The sequence below is a fragment of the Corvus kubaryi genome, unplaced genomic scaffold, assembly GCF_017639235.1.
Source record: "Corvus kubaryi isolate FWS band 111438036 unplaced genomic scaffold, C.kubaryi_AGA036_p1.0 split3-37304, whole genome shotgun sequence".
Taxonomy (NCBI): Eukaryota; Metazoa; Chordata; class Aves; order Passeriformes; family Corvidae; genus Corvus; species Corvus kubaryi.
In genome coordinates, this window is record NW_024582087.1 from 276,092 (window position 1) to 300,982 (window position 24,891).

The 24,891-nt window shown below is 53.1% G+C and overlaps 2 protein-coding genes across 3 annotated transcripts; one reads left to right on the forward strand and one right to left on the reverse strand.

Annotated features, from left to right (window-relative positions):
• Positions 1 to 2,056: 2,056 nt before the first annotated feature.
• WASF2 (WASP family member 2) lies at positions 2,057 to 17,626 on the forward strand. Of its 2 annotated transcripts, XM_042015446.1 has the most exons (8): positions 2,061 to 2,309; positions 6,132 to 6,266; positions 6,766 to 6,919; positions 7,985 to 8,102; positions 8,871 to 9,001; positions 10,369 to 10,524; positions 12,341 to 12,861; positions 13,288 to 17,626. In XM_042015446.1, exons 1-8 carry the CDS (start codon positions 2,180 to 2,182, stop codon positions 13,443 to 13,445), a joined length of 1,503 nt encoding a protein of 500 aa, XP_041871380.1. In that variant the 5' UTR covers positions 2,061 to 2,179; the 3' UTR covers positions 13,446 to 17,626. The 2 variants fall into 2 exon arrangements, with proteins under 2 accessions (XP_041871381.1, XP_041871380.1); XM_042015447.1 differs by lacking the exon at positions 6,132 to 6,266 and having other exon boundaries at positions 2,057 to 2,309.
• Positions 17,627 to 23,015: 5,389 nt separating this feature from the next.
• GPR3 (G protein-coupled receptor 3) lies at positions 23,016 to 24,886 on the reverse strand. The gene has a single exon (XM_042015382.1). It carries the CDS (start codon positions 24,884 to 24,886, stop codon positions 23,900 to 23,902), a length of 987 nt encoding a protein of 328 aa, XP_041871316.1. The 3' UTR covers positions 23,016 to 23,899.
• Positions 24,887 to 24,891: the final 5 nt, after the last annotated feature.

Below are 24,891 nucleotides of genomic sequence, written 5' to 3' on the forward strand. Positions count from 1 at the left end.
TTTTTTTGTCTCCTTTTATACAGTACACTCACATCTCATCCCCCACTTCCAGGCTTATTTTTCCTCTTGCTGTTTTCCTTCTGTCTGTCCTCCACCTTGGAAGGTTTCCAGCCAGGCTGTCCACTCCAGCTCTGCAGATCCCACCGCATGTGCTCCCTGGCCGAGCCCTGGGGAAGCACAGGGGAGAAGCTGGATGCAGGCAGCCTGCAAATGCTGCCTTGTTTATGAGAGCTGCTTGTTGGTGCAGACTGCAGTCTGGGGGGAGCTGGGAAAGTTTGTCTGGCATGAAGCACTAAAGCTGACAAAAGATTGTAGGGCTTGGGCTGGAATCGATAAAACACGGGGTGTTGGGAAGGGAAGGTCAGAGCCCTTCCTTAGTTCACCCTGTTCTTTAAATATCCCCGCAGTTCCTGGTGGCTGCAGTGGACACGGGGAAAAACAACACGTACTCGATCCTTGGAGGGTCTTGCTTTTATTTATTTGGACGCAGATCTCACTCCCCTGTTCCATAAGGTCCTCAGTTTTGGGGACCCTTTCCGTGCAGCCTGGTCTCGTGGCAGGAGGTTGGAACAGGGTGAGCTTTAAGGTCCCTTCCAACCCAAACCATCCTGGCATTCTGAGATGCTGTGAAATCCCTCATGTCGAGGCGTTGCAAAATGGTAGCAACCTACATCTGCTTGTCTGGGAGATATCCCAGCGCCCGGTGCTGCAGCTCTTGAACTCCTCTGCCTTAATGGGTCAAATTTAGCAATTCAAAATCTGGCTTGTGAGGTAATTAGGAGGGATAATGCCCACTTCTTCCTCTTAACACCCTGATAGAAAAGCATCCAGGAAGGACTCCTGGACCTCAAAGATAAGCTGCCAGCTGCCACAGAGACTATCAAAGGGTGGCTCAAAGTCAAGAGCAAACAGCTGATTTTTTATGGTTCTTGGGTTTTTGCTGGTGGTGACAGGAAGCCATGTTCCCCAAGCTGTTCGCTTCCTGTTTTATTTTTACACCCAGCCCGAGCAGATCCACATGCCTATCACATGGGAGCTGCCTGCTTCTCTTGGGTTGTTCCTCAGCTGACCTAGAAAAGTGATTCTTTCCCCTTATAAATTAATCAAGAACTTGGGATGTATTTGCTTTCACTTAGTCCTAAAGATTTCAGGCATGTATGATGCTCCTTGTAGTGAGCTGGTCACCCAGGTTTCCTTCTCCCTCCTGGAGCTGGACAATGTGGGAGGGAGCTGTTTGATGCTTCAGCGTTTGGGCCTGTTAGTAAAGAGATTTTTTGTTAGTTCAAGGCACTGACCTGCACATAAAAGCATTTTCTGTCCAAAGCATAACTTCCGGACACTTAGGTTTTCTTCAGGCTTTATATTTTATTAGTTTTTTAAAGAACTGGAAGTTTGTCCTGCCTGTTGTACAATCAGTCCTGAGTTGTTTCTGAGCACACTCCAGTCCTGCATCCTGATTAGAGTTCCTTCAACCTTAAACTGCTCTAGCACGAAAACAATGGTCCAGTGTAAACCTCATCCCCGGGGGATTTCCCAAGGGAAGAGGGGTGCAGCCTGCAGGATAAGGAACAGTCACCAGAAAGTTTCCTGGTCAGCTGCAAGCGCTTCCTGTTGTTCCAGGAGAGCCCCGCGTGCTGCGCCAGGAGGGAGGCACCACACGTGCTTTGGTGTGCTGGGAGAAGCTGTTTTGTTCTTTCTTTTTTTGTATAATAACATCTCCTGTCTTCATCTCCTCGGTTTAAGCAACTATTGATTGCAAGTTTGAAATGTTTCTGAAGAGGAGCTTGTAAGAGTCACGCCAGGCGCTGTGTGAGCGCGGGAGGCGGGAGCCCTATCCGGGCAGTGGATGGGTGGGAAGGGAACAACGGCTGCGGCGTTGCCAGCAGCGCTGGGAATGTGGGCGAAGATGCGGAGTTCTCCATCTCTGCCTCTGTACCTGGGCTGGTGGGGCTCTGCTGTCACTGCAAGCCAGAGAACAGGAGGATCTTTATTTCTGATGAACCAGTTTTCTCAGGGTGGGGAGGGGGGGAAAGAAGGCTTATAAATAAAGCCATTTGAGAGCAGGAAAAACGAACACCATGGCTCTGGTGTGCCTGGAATTTGCGGTTGAGTAATCCTTTCCTGTTTCTTTTTTGGGTTGTTTTTCATCTTTCAGAACAGTGCCTGAAGCAGGTCCACCATGCCGTTAGTAACGAGGAACATTGAGCCAAGGCACCTGTGCCGTCAGACGTTGCCTAGCGTTCCGAGCGAGCTGGAATGCGTGACCAACATCACCCTGGCAAATGTCATTCGACAGCTGGGCAGCCTGAGTGAGTACCATGGCGAGCCTGCGCGTTGCCCTCAGGAGTCGCTACTGCTCTTTATTTAGCTCCCTTTCTACTCTCGTGTTCCTATTTCTCCCCCATCTGCCTTCCCTGGGTAATGCTAAAATGTTTTCCTAAAGAAATCTGATGCTAATTTCATATCCCTGGTCCCACTGCCTTCCTATCTAAGAGAAAATGGGGAGGGGGGTGTGTGTATGTGTGTGTGTATGTGAGAGGCTGCAGTGAAACTGCAGATGGAAGGATGGAGCACAACTCAGGCTTGTAAAATGGGAGGCTCTCGGAGCAGGCAGGATCTTGTGTCGGAGAACGTGCCTGTAATTGCATGTGCTACTAAATGGAGCTTGACTCTGTTGAATCTACACCGTATCAGTAGTCTTATTTTTAATGGAAGATAATTAAAGCCCCCACACAGAAGCTCCTGTTTGCCCCTGCTGCTGTTTGTTGCGTTGTGAGACCCAAAGACCCGTCTGAGCCAAATGGTGCCTCCAGAGTGTCGGTGGTTTGGGGCTGCTCACTCAAATGGCAGCGTGAGCTGAAGCGATGCCTGGCTCAGCTAGCTCTCCAGTGGGCTGACCCATAGCCTTGGAAAAGCTGGAGGGAAAACACAGGCCTACATGCCACAGGAGATACGAAGAGTTAATTGTGGTCTCTCCGGGATGACTCCATACTCTGTTGAAATGCTCTGGGTTCTGATTAACCACCTTTGTCCTTGAAGCGAGACTTTGATAATCAAATTAATCTATTGTTTAGCTTCTCTGGGGTGTTTGCAAGCCCTTCTGCTTGCTCTGCAAAGCAAGCCCTTGTCTTCCGCCATGTGGCAGGCAAAGTTTGGGTGCAGCCTCTTTCCAGCAGTGCAAACCATGGCTGTCACTGAAATCTGGGCCCGTGTTTGCTGCCAGTCGGTGGCACATTCTGTTGGGTTGGAGAAATGTCACTGCACAGGCGAAACCAGGCTCTCTGCTCGCGTTCAACTGGCCCTTGTTGTTCATTTGTTAGGTCTGGTAGCCAAGATGGTTGTGGAGAGTGAGTGAAATCCATCTCGTGCATGTGAAATGGTGAGGAAGGAGGCAGCAAAGCTCTGCAAAGCCCCGCTGCAGGGAAAGCTCATCCCTGTTCGGAGACACGCTGTGGGTTAGTGTGACAGCCCTGGCCAGATCCCACAGGTTTAGACCTTCTTTGCACAGATATTCAAAGCTTCTCTGTTTCTGAAGCGCTGGGAGCCAAATTGCAGCCTGTTTTTTTCCTCGGGAAGGTACCCTGGGAGCTGGGATGTGGGGATGGGAAGATGTGAGCTGCTGGACCAGTCACAGGTACCTGGAGGGGAAACTGAGGAGAGGAGCCTCCTGCTGACACGTGGTGTGAGAGGAGAGCAAGGCAGATGGGAAGGAAATGCTGAGCACCATCCACTTCCCCAGGGTCAGCAGTATTTTAAATAAAGCAAGGTTTAGGCTACGCTCGCACCCAAATGACCAAACTCCTGCCCCCCACCCTTTCCTCTCTCCTCCAAGAAACAAATTCACTCTCTTCTTGTACCTTGACTAGTACAGGAACGTAGAGCAGGTTCAGTAGGCTGTGACAGCCCTGTCAAGTGAATAATCAGCCATGCCTGGTGCACCACAGTCTCTTTACAAAGATGCAAACATAAATCTTGTCAAACTTTCATATTCCAGTGAGTTTACCCTTCGTTACTATCGTAGCTGGGAGCACTTTGTATAAGTCGACTGCACGGTTTTGTGTGACTTTATAGAATCCACAAGCTAAAGATGGAAGGACCTATTAAATCATGCCGTCTGTCTTCCTGACAGTGCATGACAAAGATAATTCTGATTGTAAGCTGAACTTTTGCAGTCAAAGTAACTAAACTAAAAAATTAATCTCTGTCTTACCCCATCTAAAAGTGTTCATGAAGCACAGGCGACATGTGAGATGCTGGGTGATAACTGCAGCTGCACTTACACAGGCAAGGGAACACCGACCATCCCTTCTTCTCCCTCCAGGGTCAAAACCAATACAGAAAGTGCTGTTAGATAGTGTTTTATACTTGAAATATACTTTGCATACCAAAGACTTAATTTTTCCCCTAGTGCTTGTTGCAGTTCCTGGTGAAATTCAGAAATGTTTTTCACTTCTTGTGAAAGTAGAAATGAAATTACAACTTTTCTTTTTTTGAGCTGTTGCTGGAAGGTTTTGCATTTTCCCACAGACAAATTTTTGCTCTCTTTGGTCAAATAGGAGATGTGTGCTGATGTTGAACATGGAGAGTGCTTCACGAAACATGGCCACAGCAAGAGCTACGTGGCCCTTAGGTTTCCAAATGTAAAATCCTTCTCATGAGTTTGAGTTTGTTACTTGAGCATATGTGGAGTCTGCATTGTCTGGGAGGGTAGAAGGAAGAGGTCAGTTGAAGTTAACCTTCAGCATTTGCTTTCTACAAACACTTGGACCTGGCATTGCCACTAAAAGGGGTGGAGAAGGTTGAATTTTAACCTGGCTCGTTCACCGTGCTTGGCAGTGTAAGGAGATCTCCTGGGAGCAGGAACAAGGAGCTGATATGTCAGGTTAGATAGCTGGGAGTGTTTGTGCAGCTGGGCTTTGGGGATGCCCTCGCCCTGCCTTGTGCAAGGGGCGCTTTGTCTCTCTGATGGGACTCTGCAGACAGCCATGTTTTCCAAAATTGCTGTTGAATTTAGACTTCCAACTGGTTTTTCTTTCCTGAATGTCGGAGAGGATCTTTAGGAGTAACAGATTCCAGAACAAACTGTTGACCATATGATGATGCACTTCAAAACCAGACTGCTTATTGGGAGCAGCCTTGTACTCAGCAGCCGTGGCTGGAAATGTTTCCCATCAGTGGGAACACCATGGGCCCATGTCTGCGGTTGGTGCCAAGTCTGCTCTGCGCTGTCCTCAGCATGGCTGGGGCTCCCTGGCTTGGTTTGTGCCTGGGAGCAGAACAAAAAGACAGGACTCATTGAAAGTTCTTGGGTTTCTTCCAGGTTTCCCACCTCTGTCTACCTGTGGCCATCTCTTGCTGCACTGTAGGTTTTAAACTCCTAAGGACGGGGCATGATTTTGTTACTCCTGTAACTGGTGCAGCTCCTGATCCGAGCCCCAGGCGCTCTCGTGGCCCGAACCACGGATGGTGCTTGTCATAGCAGCCCACTGGGTAGTCCAGGCTGTTTGAGAGGGAATGTCCCTGACTGAGAAGTTCCCTTTTGGTTTTGATTTAGAATCAATGTGAATGCATCGATTTTTCAGACAGTGCCACCTGAAGGAACAGCAGGGTCAGTGCTGTCAGCTGCGGTTACAGCTCCAGCTTTGGGATCCAGGACTGGGTCTGCTCTCTACTTCCAGAGTGCTTTAAGCTTGTAAAGATGTGCCAGCTCCCCTGGAGGCAGGCCTGCTGGAGACTGGGAGCCTTTGAGATTCTCCAGAGCAATAAAAACCTAACTGTATTTCCTTGTCTAATAAACAGAACAGCAGAGAATCTTAAAGGACCTTCAGATCCATCCACATTCAGACCAGTGTAGTGTTGTCAGTCCTTTTTAGTTCGTTTTAGTTTAGTTTTAATTGACTTTAAAGTATGTCTCAATTGTTTCCTTATTGCTTGAAGATCCCTTGGAAATGCCAGGTTTTGGTGGAGCAAAGCGTTTTCTTCCTGGATGTTAAACTCAACCCTGACAAACTTGAAAAGAAGAGTGGTTGGTTCTTTCTTTCTTTTTCTTCTTTCTTCAAGAAAACAAGCTCGGAGACTGAGTATGGTCTGATGTAGTTCATGAGGGTAATGTGGACACTTTATTATTGCAGGTAAATCTGCAGAAGACATATTTAGGGAGTTGTTTACTCAAGCCAACACCTTTGCCTCTCGGGTGAGCATTCTTGTCGAGAGAGTTGACCGCTTGCAAGTCAAAGTCACTCAGCTGGATCCCAAAGAGGAGGAAGGTAATGGAGTGGAGCACAGGCCGACCATGGTGAAGGTTCTCGTTGAGTCAGCGTGGTTGGTTCAGCACCATAAACCCAGCGTGACACTGCCCTGGGTGGTGGAATGTGTTCTCTGGAGCGAAGAGAACCTGCCTCCCAGTAGAGCACTTGTGGACAGCCTTTTTGGCCAGGTCCAGCTTTGCTCTTCAGGGATTCCCCATGTGGGATCTCACTCTCCAGCAGCTGGGTGGCAGTGGACGAGCTGCTTGAGCTTGGTCACAGGGGTTCCAACCCCATGGGCCGCTCGAGGGAGGGCTGAGTGGATGGAGCAGCGGATCTTGGCACAGCACGCTGGAGATTTGATGGGTTTCCCAAGGGATCTGTGGGAAAAGGAACCTGACCTTAAGAAGTGCAAAGCATGCCAAGAACTCCAACTGCAATCAGATGTTCACTGCTTGGGCTTCAGTGTTGTTGGCCTGGGTCAAGCTGTTCTTCACTTGCTCTCTCCTCTTCCTTACAGTCTCCCTGCAAGGTATTAACACCAGGAAGGCCTTCAAAAGCTCCACCACTCAGGACCAGAAGCTCTTTGACAGAGATTCTCTCCCTGTGCCTGTCCTCGAAACCTACGGGACCTGCAATACTCCTCCACCTCTCAACATCCTCTCACCTTACAGGTAGGGCTGCAACACCTTCTTGTTCCCTTGCAAAGAGGAACCTCTTCCTCCCAACCTGCCGGGAAGGTTCTTTCCCATCCTGTGCTGAACTGAAGTAGCTGTTTCCTCTGGGAAAGTTGAGTTGCTAAACTGAAATCCACCAGGAAATCTCCGTCCTTTGGATTATGTGAAACTTTGCTTTTGAGGTCATACAAATGAACATAGCTAGGAAATTATGTCTTTGGTTTTCTGCTGTCACTTCCGTGGCTGCCTTGGGGTTAGGTGTGGCTGGCACTGCAGGACCATGCTGGGTGTGCTGCAGATGAGGCATTTTTCTTGTGCTGCTCCGTAGCCCCATGGCTCCTTTCCAAAGAGCCGCAGCACGAGGTGCAGAGCATTCACCTGGAGGTGGCTCTCACCCAGGTGGGTGCAGCAGACTCCTGGTGATGCTTCCTGTGGCCTCCAGTGCCTGCTCTGAGACATCTGGTGGGACCTACACTGGCTGTGTAACCAGTTCTGAGCAGTCCCGCTCTGATTCCATCTTGTAGGTAGTACAAGTAAAGGGGGTCAGAATCCAGAGACTTATCCCACATCCATAAATATCTTCTGAGCAGGTAAAAAGTAATTACAGATAGCTGGAGGCAGCTGTCTCCTGCCAGACGCGGCTGCGCTGCAAAGTGGGAGGAGAGGGAGTGTGTGTGCGCTCACTCAGGAGCTTCAAGGACGCTGCTGGTCTGATTTAGGGTTCCTGAGCTGGAGGAGGAGGTTTTTTCACGCCAAAATACTGCACAAACAAAAGGGAGTTGAAGTGAGAGACCTGCTCTCTCCTGGTGATTGTTCAGAGCAGTTGAGCTCTTCAGGTGCTGAGGAATGGAGGGTTTGTGTGAGGGCAAAAGGGATGGGAAGTGGGAGTGCCAGGATGACTGGGATGTTCTGAAATGGGGGGGCAGAGGCAAGAACAGCCCTTCTGACCATCTCACTGCACTTCTAAACCATCGTCTGAGATTGTGCCTTGTGTTTCCTTCAACACAAAGAAATATGTGACTTGATCCTTGTCTGTGTGGTTTTTTCCCCTCCCTGTTCCAGGGATGATGGCAAAGAGGCGCTTAAATTCTACACAAATCCTTCATATTTCTTCGACCTTTGGAAGGAGAAAATGCTTCAGGACACCAAGGATATCATGAAGGAGAAGCGGAAACATAGGGTGAGGAAGGGAAGAACAGGAAGTGGGAAGTGTTAATAAATCTTGGACTCCAAATTTGCTATCCAAAATTCAGGTTTGCACTTTGGGACTCCTGAGGGATCAATTCAGTGAAGTTTTTATCTGGTTTACCTTCAACCTTGTTAATTAAAAAAAGAAAACAAAGATACCTCTAATTGGTTTTTCCAAATGCCACTGTCTTTGGGCCTTAATGTTAAATTATAGCGTAAGAGATGCAGTCTTAACATGCTTTATGTAGCTTTTGAGCAACTGGAGCACTAAGCATGAAAACAGATTGTGATTCTTCAATGAAAAATAACAAAAGAGAGATTTAGGGTGTGTTAGAATCCTGAGTGAGGCCATCTAAAGCCCAGTTCTCTGTGGGCAAGTGTCCATATTGTACCCCAGAACACTGAACACCATCAGGGCGAAGGTGAGATTTGGGTGTCTCGACACAGAGGCCAAAACCTGAATTGTTGTGGGAAACCAAGCTTTTACTCTGCCCTCAAGCTGCTCGTGCCAGAGGGTGATGATAGCATCGTGTCTCAGCTGCACTGAGGAGCCTGATGTTGTCTGGCATTTTTTTATGTTGTCTGTGCTCCAGCTTTTTTATATGGAAGATCTTTGGAGAGTGCAGCAATCAGGAAAGGAAACTAAAAATCCTCTTTGAGAATGTGTCTTCTTGTAACTGCTCCAGGTCTGTCCTGTCCCTCTCTATTCCCAGTGAATTTAAAGCAAAATAAAGCTTGTGTTTGATTCCTCCTCTCCTAGAAAGAGAAAAAGGAGAATCCGAACCGAGGAAATGTGAATCCACGGAAAATCAAAACCCGGAAAGAGGAGTGGGAAAAGCTGAAAATGGGACAAGAATTTGTCGAGTCAAAGGACAAGCATGGTCCTGCTGGGTAAGCAGGTCTGGGGCTGGGTGATTGGGATGCAGTTCACCCTGCGCTGCAGCTCCTCCGGATCCACGGATCGATACTGCCACTAATCAGATTCTCCAAAGTAAATCCGTCTGCTGATTTAAAATTTGCCAAATAAATCAGGGAGCTGCACGGTTGGAACAAGGTGGCAGGAACGGCTCTGGCTGCTCTCGCTGCCTGTGGGCACAGAGGTGTTGGGAGCTTTGGCTCTGCCCCACGGCGATGCCCTTCCCTCACACCCAGCCGAGGGTGGCATCTCGGTGCCATTGTGTGATGGCTTTGTTACATTTCACAAATGGCTCTTCACACCCTAAAGTTGAAGCGGGGGCTGTCCCCATCCAAGTATTTCAAGCTACAGATCTCTCTTTAGCACTTCTGGCTTGGGAATTCATTTAACTTTTGACACCAGCAAGGCTGGAAGCAGACCGAATTCCCCACAATCCTCTTTTTCCTTGCAGCTTCCTTTCATATAAGAAAAAAATCTCTCTTTAAATCACACTCTCCAGCTAAAAATAAAACTTGCTTTTAGTTTAATAGGAGAACAGGTTTGGTTTCTAGCAGGGGAATCGAGCAGCACAACAGCACCATTTTCTTGCTCCTCTCTTTTCTCATGTGAGCGTGTTCTTGCATTTGGATTCACTTGGGGTCCAGGGCCCCCAAAAATGGAGTGGTTCCCCCACCCACAGTGAAATGAGTCCACTGAAAGTGTGAGAGTCTCTTTTCAGTACTATTCCAGCTTCGGATACTTGTTTTAATGGCATTGCGGTTTCCATTTCGATATTCTATTCTCAAGCTTATTTTTTGGCATCTTTGAGTATCTCCTGGTTTTGCCACTGATGATATTCAGTGTAACTGCAAGTTCTTTAAGTCCAAGTTGGTCAAAACACTCTTAAGTGTTTTCACAAAATCAAGTGTTAAGACAAATGGATTTATTCAGGTGTTTGCTTGTTTATTAAAATACATACTCCTGCTGTTCCGGTGTGTGGCAGCAATAAACAGGGCAGCACCTGAGCAAATTTTAGCCAAAGAATTATGTAGAGCAAACACATACAGGTGTGTGTGGTTCTCCATATCAGAGTCTTTGAGAAGTAAAGGTTTTTTTTTTTAACGTTATAAAATTACGGACTGGTTTGCGTTGGGAAGGACCTTGAAGTCCATCCAGTCCCACCCCCTGCCATGGGCAGGGACACCTTCCACTACCCCAGGTTGCTCCAAGCCCCGTCCAACCTGGCCTTGGACACTTGCACGGATGGGGCAGCCAACCTCTCTGGACAACTCTCTGGGGGAAAAATGAGCTTTAGGCATTGCCTTGAGCTCTTTAAACAAACTGCTCATCTTGCTTTTCCCAGGTACCCCTCCAACATGGTGTATCAGAACGGCAGCATCGGCTCCAGCGAAAGCATGGATGGGAACTGCTACCCGCCACCGCCACAGACTGACTCTATTGTGCCACCACCTCCCTCATTCCCAGATGACAGCCTGCCTCCACCCCCGGTGGAATTTAGGTAAGCCTACGGGATCCCTTCTGTCACCAAGGAGTAGTAGGTGGTGTAAAAGGATGACATGAGACAGGCTGAGATAGTTCAGCAGAACTTCCTAACGGGTGTTGTATGGGAACCAGAATGCTCCTGTCTGGAAGGGAAGTGCAACTGCAGGCAGGGACAGAGGCATAGGCAGCGCAGCTCTCCATGAATCCCAGCCACCGTCACCATTCCCAGGCAGAAGGGGAGAACTAGAGCAGATTTATTCCCCAGCGGTGTCCTGGTGAATGGTTTGGCTCCATTGCCGGGGTTTTCCAGTGCAGTTGTTCCATAGCATGAACTTGTGTTCCTTGTGTTCCATTTGGACAACACTCTCAGGCACGTCTTGGAATTGTTGGGGGTGTCCTGTGCAGAGCCAGGGGCTGAACATGATGGTCCCTGTGAGTCCCTTCCAGCTCAGGCTATTCCATGACAGAGCTTTGCAAAGAACAGCTTCTTTAACCTCTTTTGCTCTGATACGTGAGAAACACACGACGTGGGCACTGGAGATGGAGATGTATTTAAATTTCAAGGACTTGAGCACAGCAGCTGCCTCCTTCCCAGAGACTTGGGTGCAAGTTCAGGTCATTTACTTCGGATTGAATGAAATGGTGACTCCCAGGCACCTCCAGAGATGAGAGTTATGGTCCAGCAGTGGCTCAAGACGCAAAGGGCAAAACAAGAGTAGACTTTTTCTATTTTTTAAAGACATTAAAACAGAGTCAAGAGGAACAAGAGAAAGTCTGTCTGATACACAGGGCTGCTTGGCTTGTCTCCATCTTATCCAAAGGCAGCAATGCTGCAGCAAAGGCTCTTCTGATGTGTCAGAGAGACCCAGCACTGCACTCTGCAGCCTGTGCCTCTCGGGCAGAGCAGACACGAGCTCTAAGATGAAGCTCTCACTGCCTTGTGCAGTTGCTTAGATCTCTGCCCAGCCCCACAGATCTCCCCTCTCTGGTTTTGTTTTGATGGTTGTTCTTAAGGAACCCTGGGAGGTAGATTTGATCTCCAGGAGTCTGTTTTGGATCAGCACTGTTAAAAATGGTGATGTTTTTGTGGCAAATGTACCTTATACTTCTGTCTTGCCATGGAAGGAGGTGTCAGTTTGGCGCTTCCCTTACACAGGATGTCACGCTGTCACATGGGCAGTGGGGGCCTTGGGATGAACAGAGTCTCCACAATGGGAGATGCAGTCCCTCATGCATTGGTGTTTTCCATAAACCATGTTGGGTTTCCATGTCCTCTCCTTCACTCCCCACGGCGAGCTCTGAGACATGGCTGCTGCAGTGCAGCTCCGAGCCGTGGAATCCAGGGAGGAGATCCATTCCTAGCAGGTGTTCAGAGCATATGCTTTCCTGGCACCCCCGCCCTCCTCGTGGGGTTTATCCCTGCAGGCATCCCTGATCCCTGCCTGGCGTGTCACAAGCCTGACCTCAGCGAGGAGGGGTGATGGCAGGAGCTCTGGAGCCAGGAGGCTGCTCTGAGCTTGGACATGCCTGCCGGGCCTCTGACAGAGGTGAGGTGGCTCATGTTCTTGTCAGCCTGGGAGATGGGATGGAGGACAGCATTCCTGCTATCCCTAGAAGCTTTCCTTTGTTCTGGAGGTGTAGGCCAAAAGAAACAGTGCAAGGGAACTAAAACCAAGGAGTCAGGTCTCATGGAAACATCAGTTAGAAGCTGGAACTTGGATTTTTTTTGTCTGGACTGCAGCAAACACACATGATTTGCATTAACATTGAGACTCTACAGTCTGATCTGGCCTCAAGACTAATTCCCTGTCTCTCTCCTTCTGTTGCCACAGCTATCCTGTAGACAACCAAAGAGGTTCAGGTTCTGGAGGGCCCAAACGATCCAGCCTGGTTAGCCCGAGCCACCCGCCACCAGCTCCTCCGATCGGATCCCCCTCAGCAGCCAGGCCGGGCTTTGCTCCCCCTCCAGCTCCTCCTCCCCCACCTCCGCTGATGGAAAACAACCCCCCTCCACCACCTCCCATGGGCTTCCCCTCCCCGGGAACCCCCCCGCCACCCTCGCCCCCTTCTTTCCCCCCTCACCCCGAGTTTGCTGCCCCTCCACCTCCCCCACCTCCCCCAGCAGTTGACTATTCCAGTGTTCTCCCAGCTCCGCTGCCGCAGCCGGGTAGTGGGATTGCACCACCCCCGCCGCCCCCTCCGCCTCCTCCCGGCCCACCACCCCTGGCTTCCAGTGGCCTGGACGGCCCCCCGCCCCCTCCTCCGCCCTCCGACACCTCCACATCCAAGCCCAAGTCATCCTTGCCTGCAGTTAGCGATGCCAGGAGTGATCTGCTTTCGGCTATTCGGCAAGGTAAGGCTGCGTTTCCACGCCAGCATTCTCCTTTGCCTCTGGAAAACTCTTGGGAACTGTCTCCTGGAAGGAGTGTGACTGCCTTGCTGCTCAAGGCTTGTCCCTTGTGGTCCCTCCTTGTCTGCCCACCCTCATGAGCACCTTGCTGGGTTTTATGCTTCCCCCAACACCTTTGGAGATGGCAGTGCCAGAACTGGAGTGATCCAGGTTTGTTGGGGAATTTACAGCAGTGGGGTTACCCCTCGGAGGGGCACAGAAGGGATTTGCTTCCCATTCCACCTCCCCACCCAGCCTGTCCTGGCTGTCACCATCAGTGTTACCCCAGCACTCCCAGCTTGCCTCGCTCAGAGCACTGTGACAGAGGGAGATTTCAGCGTGACCGAGACCTTAGCATGATGATCCCCTCCATTCCCTCCTTCCCAACAGGCTTCCAGCTGCGCAAGGTGGAGGAGCAGCGGGAGCAGGAGAAGCGGGATGTTGTAGGGAACGACGTGGCCACGATCCTGTCGCGCCGCATCGCGGTGGAATACAGCGACTCCGAAGACGACTCCTCCGAGTTCGATGAGGATGAGTGGTCGGATTAGCCAAGCTCCCATCCCCTCCTTCCCTTCTCTCCTGGGTTCACTTCTTACAGAATCAGGTGGCCAAACCTTGCACCACATCCTTTCCATCCAGTAACCAAAGATGTGCCAAGGGTTTTCAGACAACCAGCAGCATATCTCCCCTCTCCCTCCCCCTCCAGCTCTGGCAGGACTTTGTGCTCTGCCTTTCCAAAAGGTCTCCTCACGGACACTGAGGATGCGGCGTTGGGATTTAGCTGGAGGGGGTGTAACGGTTGCTTATTTAAAAGAGAGCTAAACCTCCAGATTTTTGATGCCACCAGGCAGAGCACATATAAACCCTCCATCCTGAGGGATTTTTAAAGTAAAGATGGATGATCCTGTTGCGGCCGCATGGCCTTTCGGATGAAGGACATTTTCAGCTGGTTTTCTCAGTGCAACAGCAGACAGTTGATCTGATGGCTCTTCCTTGCCAGTGAATACTGGTAGTGCTGCAAGAAAATGGGCTTTAAATGTCAGTTCTCTGCTGCATCCCACTGTCAAATAATCAGGGTTTTGGCAATGGTGCACAATTCTTTCCCCTCTGACCCCTAAGTATTAATTCCAGATCACCCTGTGTGGGGTGCACTTCCCTGCTCCGAGGCTGCTGAGTGCCTTGGGTGCAATGTAAGGAGGGACTTTTTTTATTTTAGAAGCTGCCTTTACCTTCCTCAAATCTCCTGGACTGCTTTGCCAAGAGGAGACTTGCACAGAGGGATGTAAAACCAGGGCAGGATGCTTGCTCAGCTTCCCACTCCTGGGAAAGCAGAGCTACTGCCCCACTGAGACACATCTGTGGGCAGCTCCGAGCGGTGGCCAGACCTCACCAGGCTGATTTTCTCCAATTCATGCTGAGGTTGTGTTTTAAAATTCCCAATTCAGTGCCTAAGACAGGGAGATGGGGTGGGGAGGGGTTCTCTGAACACCAGGCACTGTGGTAGTCTTTGGCCTGGCCAGGGCAGTTTGAGAGGTGCTTTTTTTAGCGGGGTGACCGTACTTTTAACACAGGGACTTAAATGCTGGTATTGCCTTTGCTTCTTCTCCCTTCCCCCTAGGGAGGGGAGTTTGTGTGCCTAAAAACGTCATGTGTGTGAGCTGAGTTGCCCATCAGTTACATCAGACCTAACTTACCCTAATTTTGTTATTATAATTCATTAGTTAATTTTAAGAGAACGTTTCTTCTCCTCACTAACCCTGTGAATTAATTCCCAGGCTGCTCACTATAGATCCAGTACTGGCAGGGGAAAATGGGGAATTTGAACTAGCTGACCTCGGTTTTATTGCTGTTTTATGTTACCTTACATAGAATATGAGCATATCTTGGAAATCTAACCCAGATACCCCTGATGTGTATTTTAATTTGGACATGACTCAGTAAGGGTCATGCAAAAAGCAATTCCAAAGCCTTTTTGAGGTTATGGGTCCAGCTGTTGTGGGATGTGTGTCCCACTAAGACCAACTCTCCCATCTTTTTGCCTTTCTTGAAGTATTTCACCAGCCTGTGCCTGTCTCTCTTCCCTGCCTCGCCTCCTTTAATGATGTTGCTGATACCTGGAATGCTGGGCCCTGCCCGAGGTTTGCTGGAAATCCTGCTTGGGAGTTGATTGATGGCTTCAGCTTGTGCCATCGAATTCTTACTGATTCCCTGTGTGTGTGTGCGTGCATTTTAATCTTGTCTGGGGCAGAGAAGGCCTGGAGGATGGGCTTGGGGTGCAGATCAGGCTGGGACCCAGTGAGAGCCCAGAGATTCCCTGGATGGCTGCGCCATCAGGCTTTGTCTGCAGGCAGGCTGCAGAGGGCATAGGCAGCAGGGCATCCCAGTGGGCTGGGAACATCTGAGCAGCACTAGTTCCAGGTTCTGGAAGAGGGAACAAACCTCTGGAGTGCAGGTGAGCCATGGTGCAGTGGAGAGATTGGGAAATGCAAAGGGATGGTTGCTGCAAGCTGGGTGAGGGGATGAGAGAGGCACTGCCTCGTTCTGCTGCTCCTTCTGAGAGCATCCTCCTCCGGCTGCTCCCAGAGACAAGTTCCCGGGAACAACAGGCCCTGAGCTAACCCGGGCTGACAGCAGGATCACACAGGGAAGCGAGGAGCCCGCAAATGCCAAACCTGGCTAAATTTGAGATTGCCTTAACTAGACTTGGCCCTTGTTGGGAAAGGGGAGCGAGTCTTCCTGTCGCCTGAAATACGGAGAAGTGCCATATTCCCTGAGCTCCGGTGGATGGTGTGTCAGGCAGGGCCGTGCTGGGGACAGTCCCTCACGCTGTGTCTGTTGCACAAGGACGCTGCTGTGTGGGCACGGCCGCGGGCGGAGGCGGCTCCTCCGGCTCCTCCGGCTCCTCCGGCCTCCTGGCAGCGGGAGGGACGCTGCCTTGTCCCTGCAAGCCTGCTGGAAACACCCTCTGCTCCCAAATCCCATCCCAGGGCAGGAATCAAAACTGCAGGATCCTAAACAGAAGGGTTGTGGATAGGTAGGGAAGGTTGGTTGTTGGAGTGTTTTTTTAAATCTCCTTTGAGTCGGGCTTTTTTTTTTTTTCTTTTTTCTTTTTTTTCTTAAATCTTTGATTGCCAAGCAGGCTTAGCCTGTGCGGGGATCCCTGAGAAACAACTGCTCTAGAGGGACCATCTCTGAGTATCGTTGCAAAATCGCAAAGCTCTGGGCCACCAAGTGAGCTCAATGTTTTTGAAAGCAGTAGGGGAGGAGGAGAGGTGCCAAAACCAACCTTTGCAAGAGAGAGCAGCTGTGCTGGAAGTGCAGGGCTGCCCTACCACCTCTGTCCTCGTGTCGTGGGCTCTTATTCCTTCCTCCCCTCTTCCCACATGAGGCTGGGGCGAGCCTCGAGCGTTTCCCGGAGCCCAGGGCACGAGCTGGTGCTCCCTACGAGCAGCCTCCCGCTCTCATTGCAGCCATTCCGCCCATCCTGGGAGCCGCTGGCTCGGGGCTGCAAGTCCGGGCAGGCACGGCCGCCTTCCCTTCGCTGGTTAAACATTCTCGCGGTGTCCTCGCCCGCAGTGCTTGGCTGCTGCTGCCGGCAGCCTCTCCCCCGCCGCCCCCCTTCCCCTCGCTGGGAAAGCCTCGTCCCGGCTCCCCGGGCTCAGCCCGGAGCCGCCGCCGCAGCCGGTGACCTTCACTGCTTCTCCTCTCCTTATCAGAGCCAGGGAAGGGGCTCGCGGAGGTCCCAGATGGCTGAGGAATCGTGCAGAGTGTCATTTCAGGGAAAGGATAGATTGGAATTTTTTTTTTTTTTTTCCCCACAACGTGAACTTATTTAACGTATTTCTTTTAGAAGTCCCTGCCCTGGAGGGGCTCTGGGAGGGAGCTGCCTGGCAGGGCAGATGCAGCTGCCCCGGGTCAGGTTTCACTGCTGTTGGATTTCGGGGGTGCTTTCTTCTCTTCCTTTTTAAACAAAGCCTTGAAGTGGAAGTGGATCCGATGTTTTTATTACTGTATTAACATTCATTTTAATTCATTTCAGAAACTAACCCATTTTTCTTCCTGATTAGAATGTCATAGAATTAGACGAGCTGTAACCCCTCCTGAAGTGCCTTATTTTCCTACACGATATAAATATATTTATAAGAGTAATTATTCCATTTGTATCTTAGGGGTTTATTGCTGAGCAGGAGATAAGGTGGGAGAGGAGGGATGGGAAGTGCCCTCCACGGACCCAGCCAGGCTGGAGGTCGGAAGGGTGACATTTGATGGATACTCTCAGGGTGCAGGGGGTTCCTCACTTCAGACCAAAGGAGTTTCAGCAGTGAAACTCTACTTACAAAGAAGAAAAAAAAGAAAAAAAAACCCAACTTGTGAGCAAAATACTGTAGATTTGTCGGGTTTTTTTTTTACCCCTGCAAAATAAACACTGATGGCCGGACTCTGCGGGGAGGCAGTGGGTGTGGGGGATCAGAGCCCGCCCCTGGTCCATACTTGCACATCCCAGTGCAGACTCCCTGCCTTCTGTATTCCCATGTAATGTCTGTGCTTTTCCCTGTCAGTTGCTGTATAAGCCAGATTTCCTGCTGCTTTGTTTCGTTGTTTTTAGTAATCAGCTCAGTAACCCCTGGATGAAGATCCCAACTGCAAATATTTTGTAATGTACGTGTATAAAACAAAAATAATAATTTTTTTGATTCTTTTTTAAAACTTGATAAAACCTTTCTATCCAGTCGGTGCCTGTGTGTGTTACTGTGGGGGTGTGAACCTGGGCCTGGCACAGGCGCTGCAGGGGCTTGGTGTGTGACTTGGAATCATGAAAAGGTTTGGGCTGGAAGGGACCTTAAAGCTCATCTCATTCCATGGGCAGGGACACCTTCCTCTCTCCCAGGGTGCTCCAAGCCCCGTCCAACCTGGCCTTGAGCACTTCCAGGGATCCAGGGGCAGCCACAGCTTCTCTGGGCAAACCTGGCTCGTTCCTGGGAGCATGGGAGGTGCTGGGCCACCGGAGCCAGTCGTGCCTGTCCTTGTGTCCTCAGTGCAGCTACCAGGGTGTCCCTTGGGAAGCCCAGTGTCCAGGGAGGTGCCGGCTGTGTCCTGCCCAGGCGGAGGCCGAGGAAAGCTGGCGCATCCCGAGCTGTCTGGCAAACACCATCGGCACAGACACCTTTCCCGTGCCGAGGTGGAGTGAGCGCTATTAACAGTGGGAATTTGAGGGTCACAGCACCAAGGAAGCCCCATCCAGGAGCAGCCTCCAGCCTCCCCCCAGCACTCCCTGCCATAGGAAATGAGCCATAGAGCAGAGCTGCTGCAGCTGGGCTGGGAAGGGGCTGCAGCAGCTTTTTGCCTCCATTTTGCAGCTCCAGGTCCCTCGTGCAGTGAATGTGCCTGGCAGTGGTGGCTGCTGGCCCCGAGCTCAGGTGCCTCATCTGGCCTTGCTCCGTGGGGCTCTGTTTTCTTGCTGGTTGGTGAAGAGCAACAAAAGGCTCTGTCCCTGCTGCTCCTCATCCCTGCTTTTACCGCGGGCTTTGCTCTGCCAAATTCCCTTGGCTTTAGGAGACACCGGTGCCTCGCTCAGCAACGCTGTGCCTTTCTTGGCTGACAATGGTCCCTGGCTGCAAAACCTCATTAGATTAATTGGCCTTGCCAGCTCCTGAACAAGCAAGGCCTTTAGTCATGCTGGGGCACAGAGGGCAGGGGAAGGAGGGAGCTCTGGGGCTTCCACACTCCCTTGAGCTGCATGTCCCAGCTCTTGGCTCCAGCTGGAGCCTGGGAGGAGCAACTGGAGCTCCTGGCTGCCTTTGGATGGGTGCGGCCGTGGCCAGGTGGTCCCTCTGCTTTTTTGGGGTTCAGGACAACACGTAGCCTTGTCCTTTTGGAGTGACAGCCCTTGGAAGACATCTTCAGAGTCTGGGAGGTGTTGGTGAGTTTTGTGCTGGTTTAACCCCCTAAACAATAGGGAGATCTTAGTCCCAGATCTGCCTTCCTGGGTGACCCTCAGGGCCCTATGCCTCCACCCTCCACAGAGCCGGGGAGCTCCCGGAGGCTGAGGTTAAGCTCGGTGCAGGGAGGAGAAGCCCAGCAGTGATTGATTGTGTGAGCCCCAGCCCCATCCATGAGCAGCGCTTTCCTGCCACAGCTGGGGCAGTGTCTCCACAGCTCCGTATCCTTGGCACACCGACCTTGGCCCCGGCCTTTGATCTCTCTCCGTGCCCGTCTGTCTCTTCCACATGACTCGGCACAGGATCACAGCTGGCCGGGCTGCGGCTTCACAGGAGACCCCATCTCCAAAGACCTATTTAATTTTCTCCTTCAAGGTGGTGTTAGCAACACCCAGAAGATGCTGCCGGCTGCCTTGGACGAGTGGGCTGCGTGTCCTTTCCACCACTGACGTCAGCTTCTCTCCCTTAATTCCCCCTCTGGGACCGCAGCAAGTGCAGGCGCTGCCAGCTCGGATCAGCGTTAACAGCCTGCTCTCCCAGTGTGTGGCAGCGCTCCGCCGTGCCAATGTCACCCCCGACTCGCGCTGCTGTCCCTGGCCAAGCAGCCATGGGTGGTGGGAGAGCACTACCCTCTTCCAGCATCCTGGGAAAGGCCCAGTGCCAGCAGAGAGTCCCTGTTCCTCGCACGTAGGTGTGTGCTGAGATGGCAGCTCAGCCCCTCAGAAATGGCTGACTCCTCTCTCTCGCTCTCTTGCTGCCTGGTGGGTTTTTTTCTCTCCTCCTCCCTGCCTTTGCTGTTGCCTACGCGGTTGTGTGGGGAAGGCAATCGGCTCCTGTGCTGCGGATGGCTTTATCTGTAACTCTTCCATCTGCTCACAGCAGCTCACAAATAACCACGGGGTGCCAGAGGAATTATGTTATTTGGAGCTCAAGTTTCTGCAGTCTGGCAGGGCAGCAGCTCTGCGCCGGGCTCAGCCGCTCTGCAAAGGCCAGCGCCAGCATGGCCAGGGCTTAAGGCAGGAGCTGGGGATGTGGCCAGGGCCGAATTACTCTCCCCATCCAGTTAGACAAAGCGCCAGCCCCGAGCCAGCATGGAAGCCTGGTCCTCTGGGAGCTTCCTGTGGAGAGCAGAGGGTCCTGCTGGCCCCGGGTCCCTGCACAGCCGTGGGCTCATGGCAGGAAGCCGCCTCCTGCATCACGTGTGGCAACAGGGATAAAATGAGCAGCTGCTGACCCCCTCTCCCTGCACTTCGCTGTTTCCCACCAAGCACAGCCCTCTCGGACAGACTTCCCTCCCTGGGAAGCACCATCCGATGCCTGCAGAGCCATGGCTGTGGTGGTGGCCGAGGATGATGCTCGAGGCCGAGCTGTGCTGGGAAATGCCTCCTGCTGCCTCCGGCATTTGGTAAAACACTTACAGCAGGGCCGTGTTTTCTTCATTTCCTGCCTGCTCCTGCTTCCAAGGAAACAAAATCCCCCAAGCCAGGGCTGAGGTTTCTCATTTAAATGTAACCCAGGCCCATAACTGGAGCTGCCAGCCCTCCCCATGGCCCGGCGGCCCCAGGGTGGTGCAGGGGCTATGTCAGGACTCACGGTCCCATCATGGGCACTCCAGTAAGGCACTGAGAGCAGAGACCCATCCCTGGGATGGGGTGTGGGGAAGGGCAGCTCTTGGCTGTGCCCCAGGCAGGGCACTTGGGCTTCAGGGTGCCAGGGGGAGGGTTTGGGTAGAAGCAACCTCCTTCCCTCCTCCCATCTGGCAAAACCCTGGTGGTTTTGGCACCAGGGCTGTAGCAGGGGCTCCAGAGCGGGTGGTTTGGGACCAGCCCTGGCTCTGCTGTGCGTGCTGCCAGCTCTCTCACCTGCGTGGTGGCCAAGGGCAAGTGCTTGGAGCCATATCTGGGCCCCGCTGCTGCCAGCAGGACCAGGGCTGCCCACACTGGAGAAGGGGAGCAAACCCAACCCGCCCCCCCTGCCTGCACTGGAGCGCGGGCAGGGCTTGGAGGCAAGAGCTGCCTGTGCTTGCGGCATCTGCTGAGAGCCTGGGAAGGGCGGGCCCTGCCAGATGTGCGAGCACAGCTGGGGTGAGGCCGTGCCCACGTCTCTTAGCTCATATTTTAACCCCAAAGTTGGGCTGTTGGTCCCCGTGAGCCTCTCCTGCACATCCCTGGCGTGGGGGTGGCTGCTCAGCACTCTGGCACCTTCTTGGATGGATTTGACTCTTTTTTATAGCTTCACTTTTTGCATCTTTCTCCACCAAAAAAGGGAGCAGGCTGCTGTATCTCCCCGCCTGGTGCCTCCTGCTCCATCATCCCCCAAAGGCCTGGAGCAGCCGGGAATGTCTCTGGACTCGCTGGAGTGCTGGGAGAGCAACCAGCCCTGGCAGGATCAGGGTCGTGGCTTCCTCCAGCCCATAAGCTTCCCTCATCCATCCTGGCAGCAGGGAACTGGACACAGGTAGGAGCCAAAGGGTGCATTTCCCACCCGGGAAGGGGGCACATGGAGCAGCCACACGCTGGGCAGCGGCCACTGTGGTGGCAGCAGGGGACGGGGTTGTGAGGGTGACATTCTTGGGGTGGTGGGGACAAGGATTCAGTGAGGGCTCAGCTCCCACAGCTCCCAAGTTGCTGGTCTTGGGGAAATGCCTTGGCCTGAGTTGTGATGGCTTTTGATGCCACGCTGTCACTGTGGGTCGCCGCAGCTCCTGAGCCCTCTGCATGCCCCGATCAATCGGAAGCTCCGGCACAGCCCTGCCAGGAGCTGGGAAGGGGGGGCTGCAGCCCTGTGCCCACCCCCACCGCCGGCCGTGGTGGGTGGGAGCCTGAGGAGGGGTTCCAGCAAACCTGAACGGTGCTGCCTTTGTGCCCTGCACACCCTGGTGTGTCACTCTGTCCCCAGGGGAAGTGACAGGGACCCCAGGGAGTGGGAGGAACTGGAGGGGCTTGCACACCGTGAAGCTCCCTCTGAAGACATCAGCAGGGGAGGCACGAGGGAGAGAAAAGCTGTTTCAGCTGCCATGTGATGTTGACATAAGAATCACCAGGTAAAAACTGCCCCTGAATACAGCAGAGCTGGGAATTACGGGATTTTTCACTGCTGGGGGATGTAGGCTTGGGAATGATCTCCTGGCTGAGGGTGCTCAGCTGAGCCCTGGGGTGCAATGAACACCTCCAACCTCTGGCTTAACCTCAGCAGGGACAAGGGGAGCCCGAAAGTCCCCATCCCCGGCGCCGAGCCCAGCCCTGGGAGAGCAGGAGACAATCTGTGGGTCCTTCAGCCCCCCCAGCCCCATCTCCCCTCATCACTTGCTAACGCAGCCCCTTGCCAGCGCTCAGCCGGGGGAAATCTTCATTTCCTCTGCAATAAACAGCCCCAGCCCCCGGGGCTGCCACCAGGTCCCCGAGCCCAAGGTGAAGCGGAGCCCCGGGGGCCGCGCACATCCCCCTGCACCGAGCCGGCCCCCGGCGGCTCCTCAGCCCCGGGCTCTGCCACATCCCGGCGCGTCTGCGGATGCACAAATGCCTGTGAGAAACCTGCTGCTCCCTGACCGGGGCGGGCAGGGGCACGGGGGGCTCTGGGGGCGCAGAGGCTGCTACCGGAGGGTCTGAGCTGCCCTAATTAGCTCTGCCATCATTAAGCCCGCCTTCCGTGCGACCAGCAGGCAGCTGGGGCAGCAGGGATGGGTGTCCCAGATCTTGTGTGAGCGGCGACTTTCGCAGCACGGGAATCTCAGTGTGGGGGTGCTGGGCACGGCCCCCCTGTGCCCCCTCCGACACGAGAGGGGCTTGGGGGCAGAGATGGGGCAGAGATACCATTCCTGCTGGATGGAGGGCCCAGGTCGCAACCCCTCGGATGGACGCCCACCGTGGGAATGAGTCCTCGCCATCCCTGGGTGGGGGAACGTGTCAGATGTCACCAGGAGAGCTGGAGGCAGCCCCTGTGCCTGCTGGGGCTGTGAGGATGAGGATGGTCAGGGGCCTCGGTGCTGCTCCCCCCGGGCCAGCTCCCGCTAACAGGATGTGATGGGTGGGGGAAGCACTGTCACTCGGCATCTCTTATCCGGGAGCAGGGAAACGGAGCAGGGGGGGGACGGCCCTGATGGGACTCGGGGACCGCAGCCTTCTCTGCCCCCTCGGGAAACAACATCCCACCCCCTCCCCAGCATCAGACAGCCGCACCTCGTACCACAAATTAATTTATTCCCCTACCAGAGTTGTAAACAAGAAGCAGCCCCCCCACCCTGACCCACCGAGAGGTCCCCATCCAGAGGGGTCCCTGTCCTGAGGGATCCCCAGCCCAGGGGATCCCCATCCCCAGGGGTCCCCTTCACAAGGGGCCTTTCACATCCATCTCCCCAGCCCAGAAACATGCAAATCCAATCCCAGTGCAAAGAAAGGCTTTGGTGGGGGGAGCCCTGGGTGCCGTGAGGGGAGGTGGCAGCACACTGAGGACCCCAAAACTTGTGGGTTTGGGGGTGCAGAGCCTCCGGCAGCCCTCCCTCCTGAAGGCAGCGAGCACTAGAGGGCAGCAGGGCCCAGTGCTGGGCGGTGGGAGGGAGGCACAGAAATCAAATTAAATAATAATTTTAAAAACAATAAATAAATAAATGGATGGACGGCTGGGAGAAGGGGGAGGGGAGGTGAGTCCCTCCTCCTGTGGTAACAAGTCTCTCCTCCCCTTCCCCAAATGTATAAAATATATTTTGACTATCTGAGGTAAATAACAAGGTTGTAAAAAAAGCAAGAGGAGGACAAACGTTCCTGGTGCTGCCCCACCCTTAAAAAAATAAAGCATCGTAAACAGTTTTAAAGAAAATATGAGGATCACCCCCCTCTCTCACGCATAAATATAGATTATATTATGGATAAAAAATACATCTTTCTCTCTATTCAAAAAGTGGAAAAATAGAGGAAAAGAAGGGGTTGTGCCCAAAAAGGATGAGGCTGGGAAGAGCTGCTTGATTCCAAGAGCTCCTGCAATGTGCCTCTGGGAATGAGAAGGGGGAATCAAAGCAAATCCCCCGACTGCAATCGGTAAGTGAAAGGTGGGGGGGGGGGGGCACATCAGACGTCACTGGGGGAGCGGGAGCGGAAAGGCAGCGTGGAGGAGAAGCACCCGCAGCACACGGCCCACAGCACTTTCTGGATCTCCTGGTTCCTGAAGGCGTAGATGACGGGGTTGAGCATGGAGTTGTAGGTGGCGGGGAGCAGGGTGACGTAGGTGTAGAGGGCCGGGTAGCTGTAGTCCCCCAGCAGCCCGTACATGGCAAAGGGCAGCCAGCAGGATGCGAAGGTGCCCAGGATGACGGCCAGGGTGGCGATGCCCTTGCGGGTGGTGACGTAGTGGGCGCTGGCCAGGAGGTGCCTCTGGACGGCGATCTGGTGGGCGTGCCGGCACACGATCCTACAGATCTGCACGTACAGCTGGAGCATCACCGCAAACACCGCGAAGAAGGAGACGGAGAGGATGACGAGGTGGTTCTTGGTCAGCGGTCTGACGATGCTGCAGGCGGAGGGCTCCTTCAGGCAGTTCCAGCCCATGACGGGCAGCAGCCCGTAGCAGATGGAGGCTCCCCAGGTGAGGATCAACATGATGTAAGTCCTGGTGACCGTCCTCTCTGAGTAGTAGGTCAGGGCATTGTAGAGGGACAGGTAGCGGTCAATGGTGATGGTAAGCAGGCTGCTGACGCTGGCCGTGAAGGAGGTGACCAGGAGCCCCACGGTGAGCAGGCTGGCCGCTTCTGATGGGATGAAGTACACAAAGGCAAAGTGCAGGATCAACCCCAGACCCGCCAGGAGGTCGGCTGTGGCCAAGCTGCCGATCAGGAGGAACATTGGGGCACGGAAAGTCGGGGTGTAGAAGATGACCACCACCACAACGGCGTTCTCGCAGGAGATGATGGTCCCCGAGATGGAGAGGACAACGTCCCACGGGTTCAAGGCGAGGGGCTGCACCACAGACTCCAGATCCAAGGAGCTGCCACTGCCATTCCTGGCTGAGAACCAGCCTTGCTGGCCTTCGCTGGAGTTGGGGGGCTCTTTCTCCATCATGATGG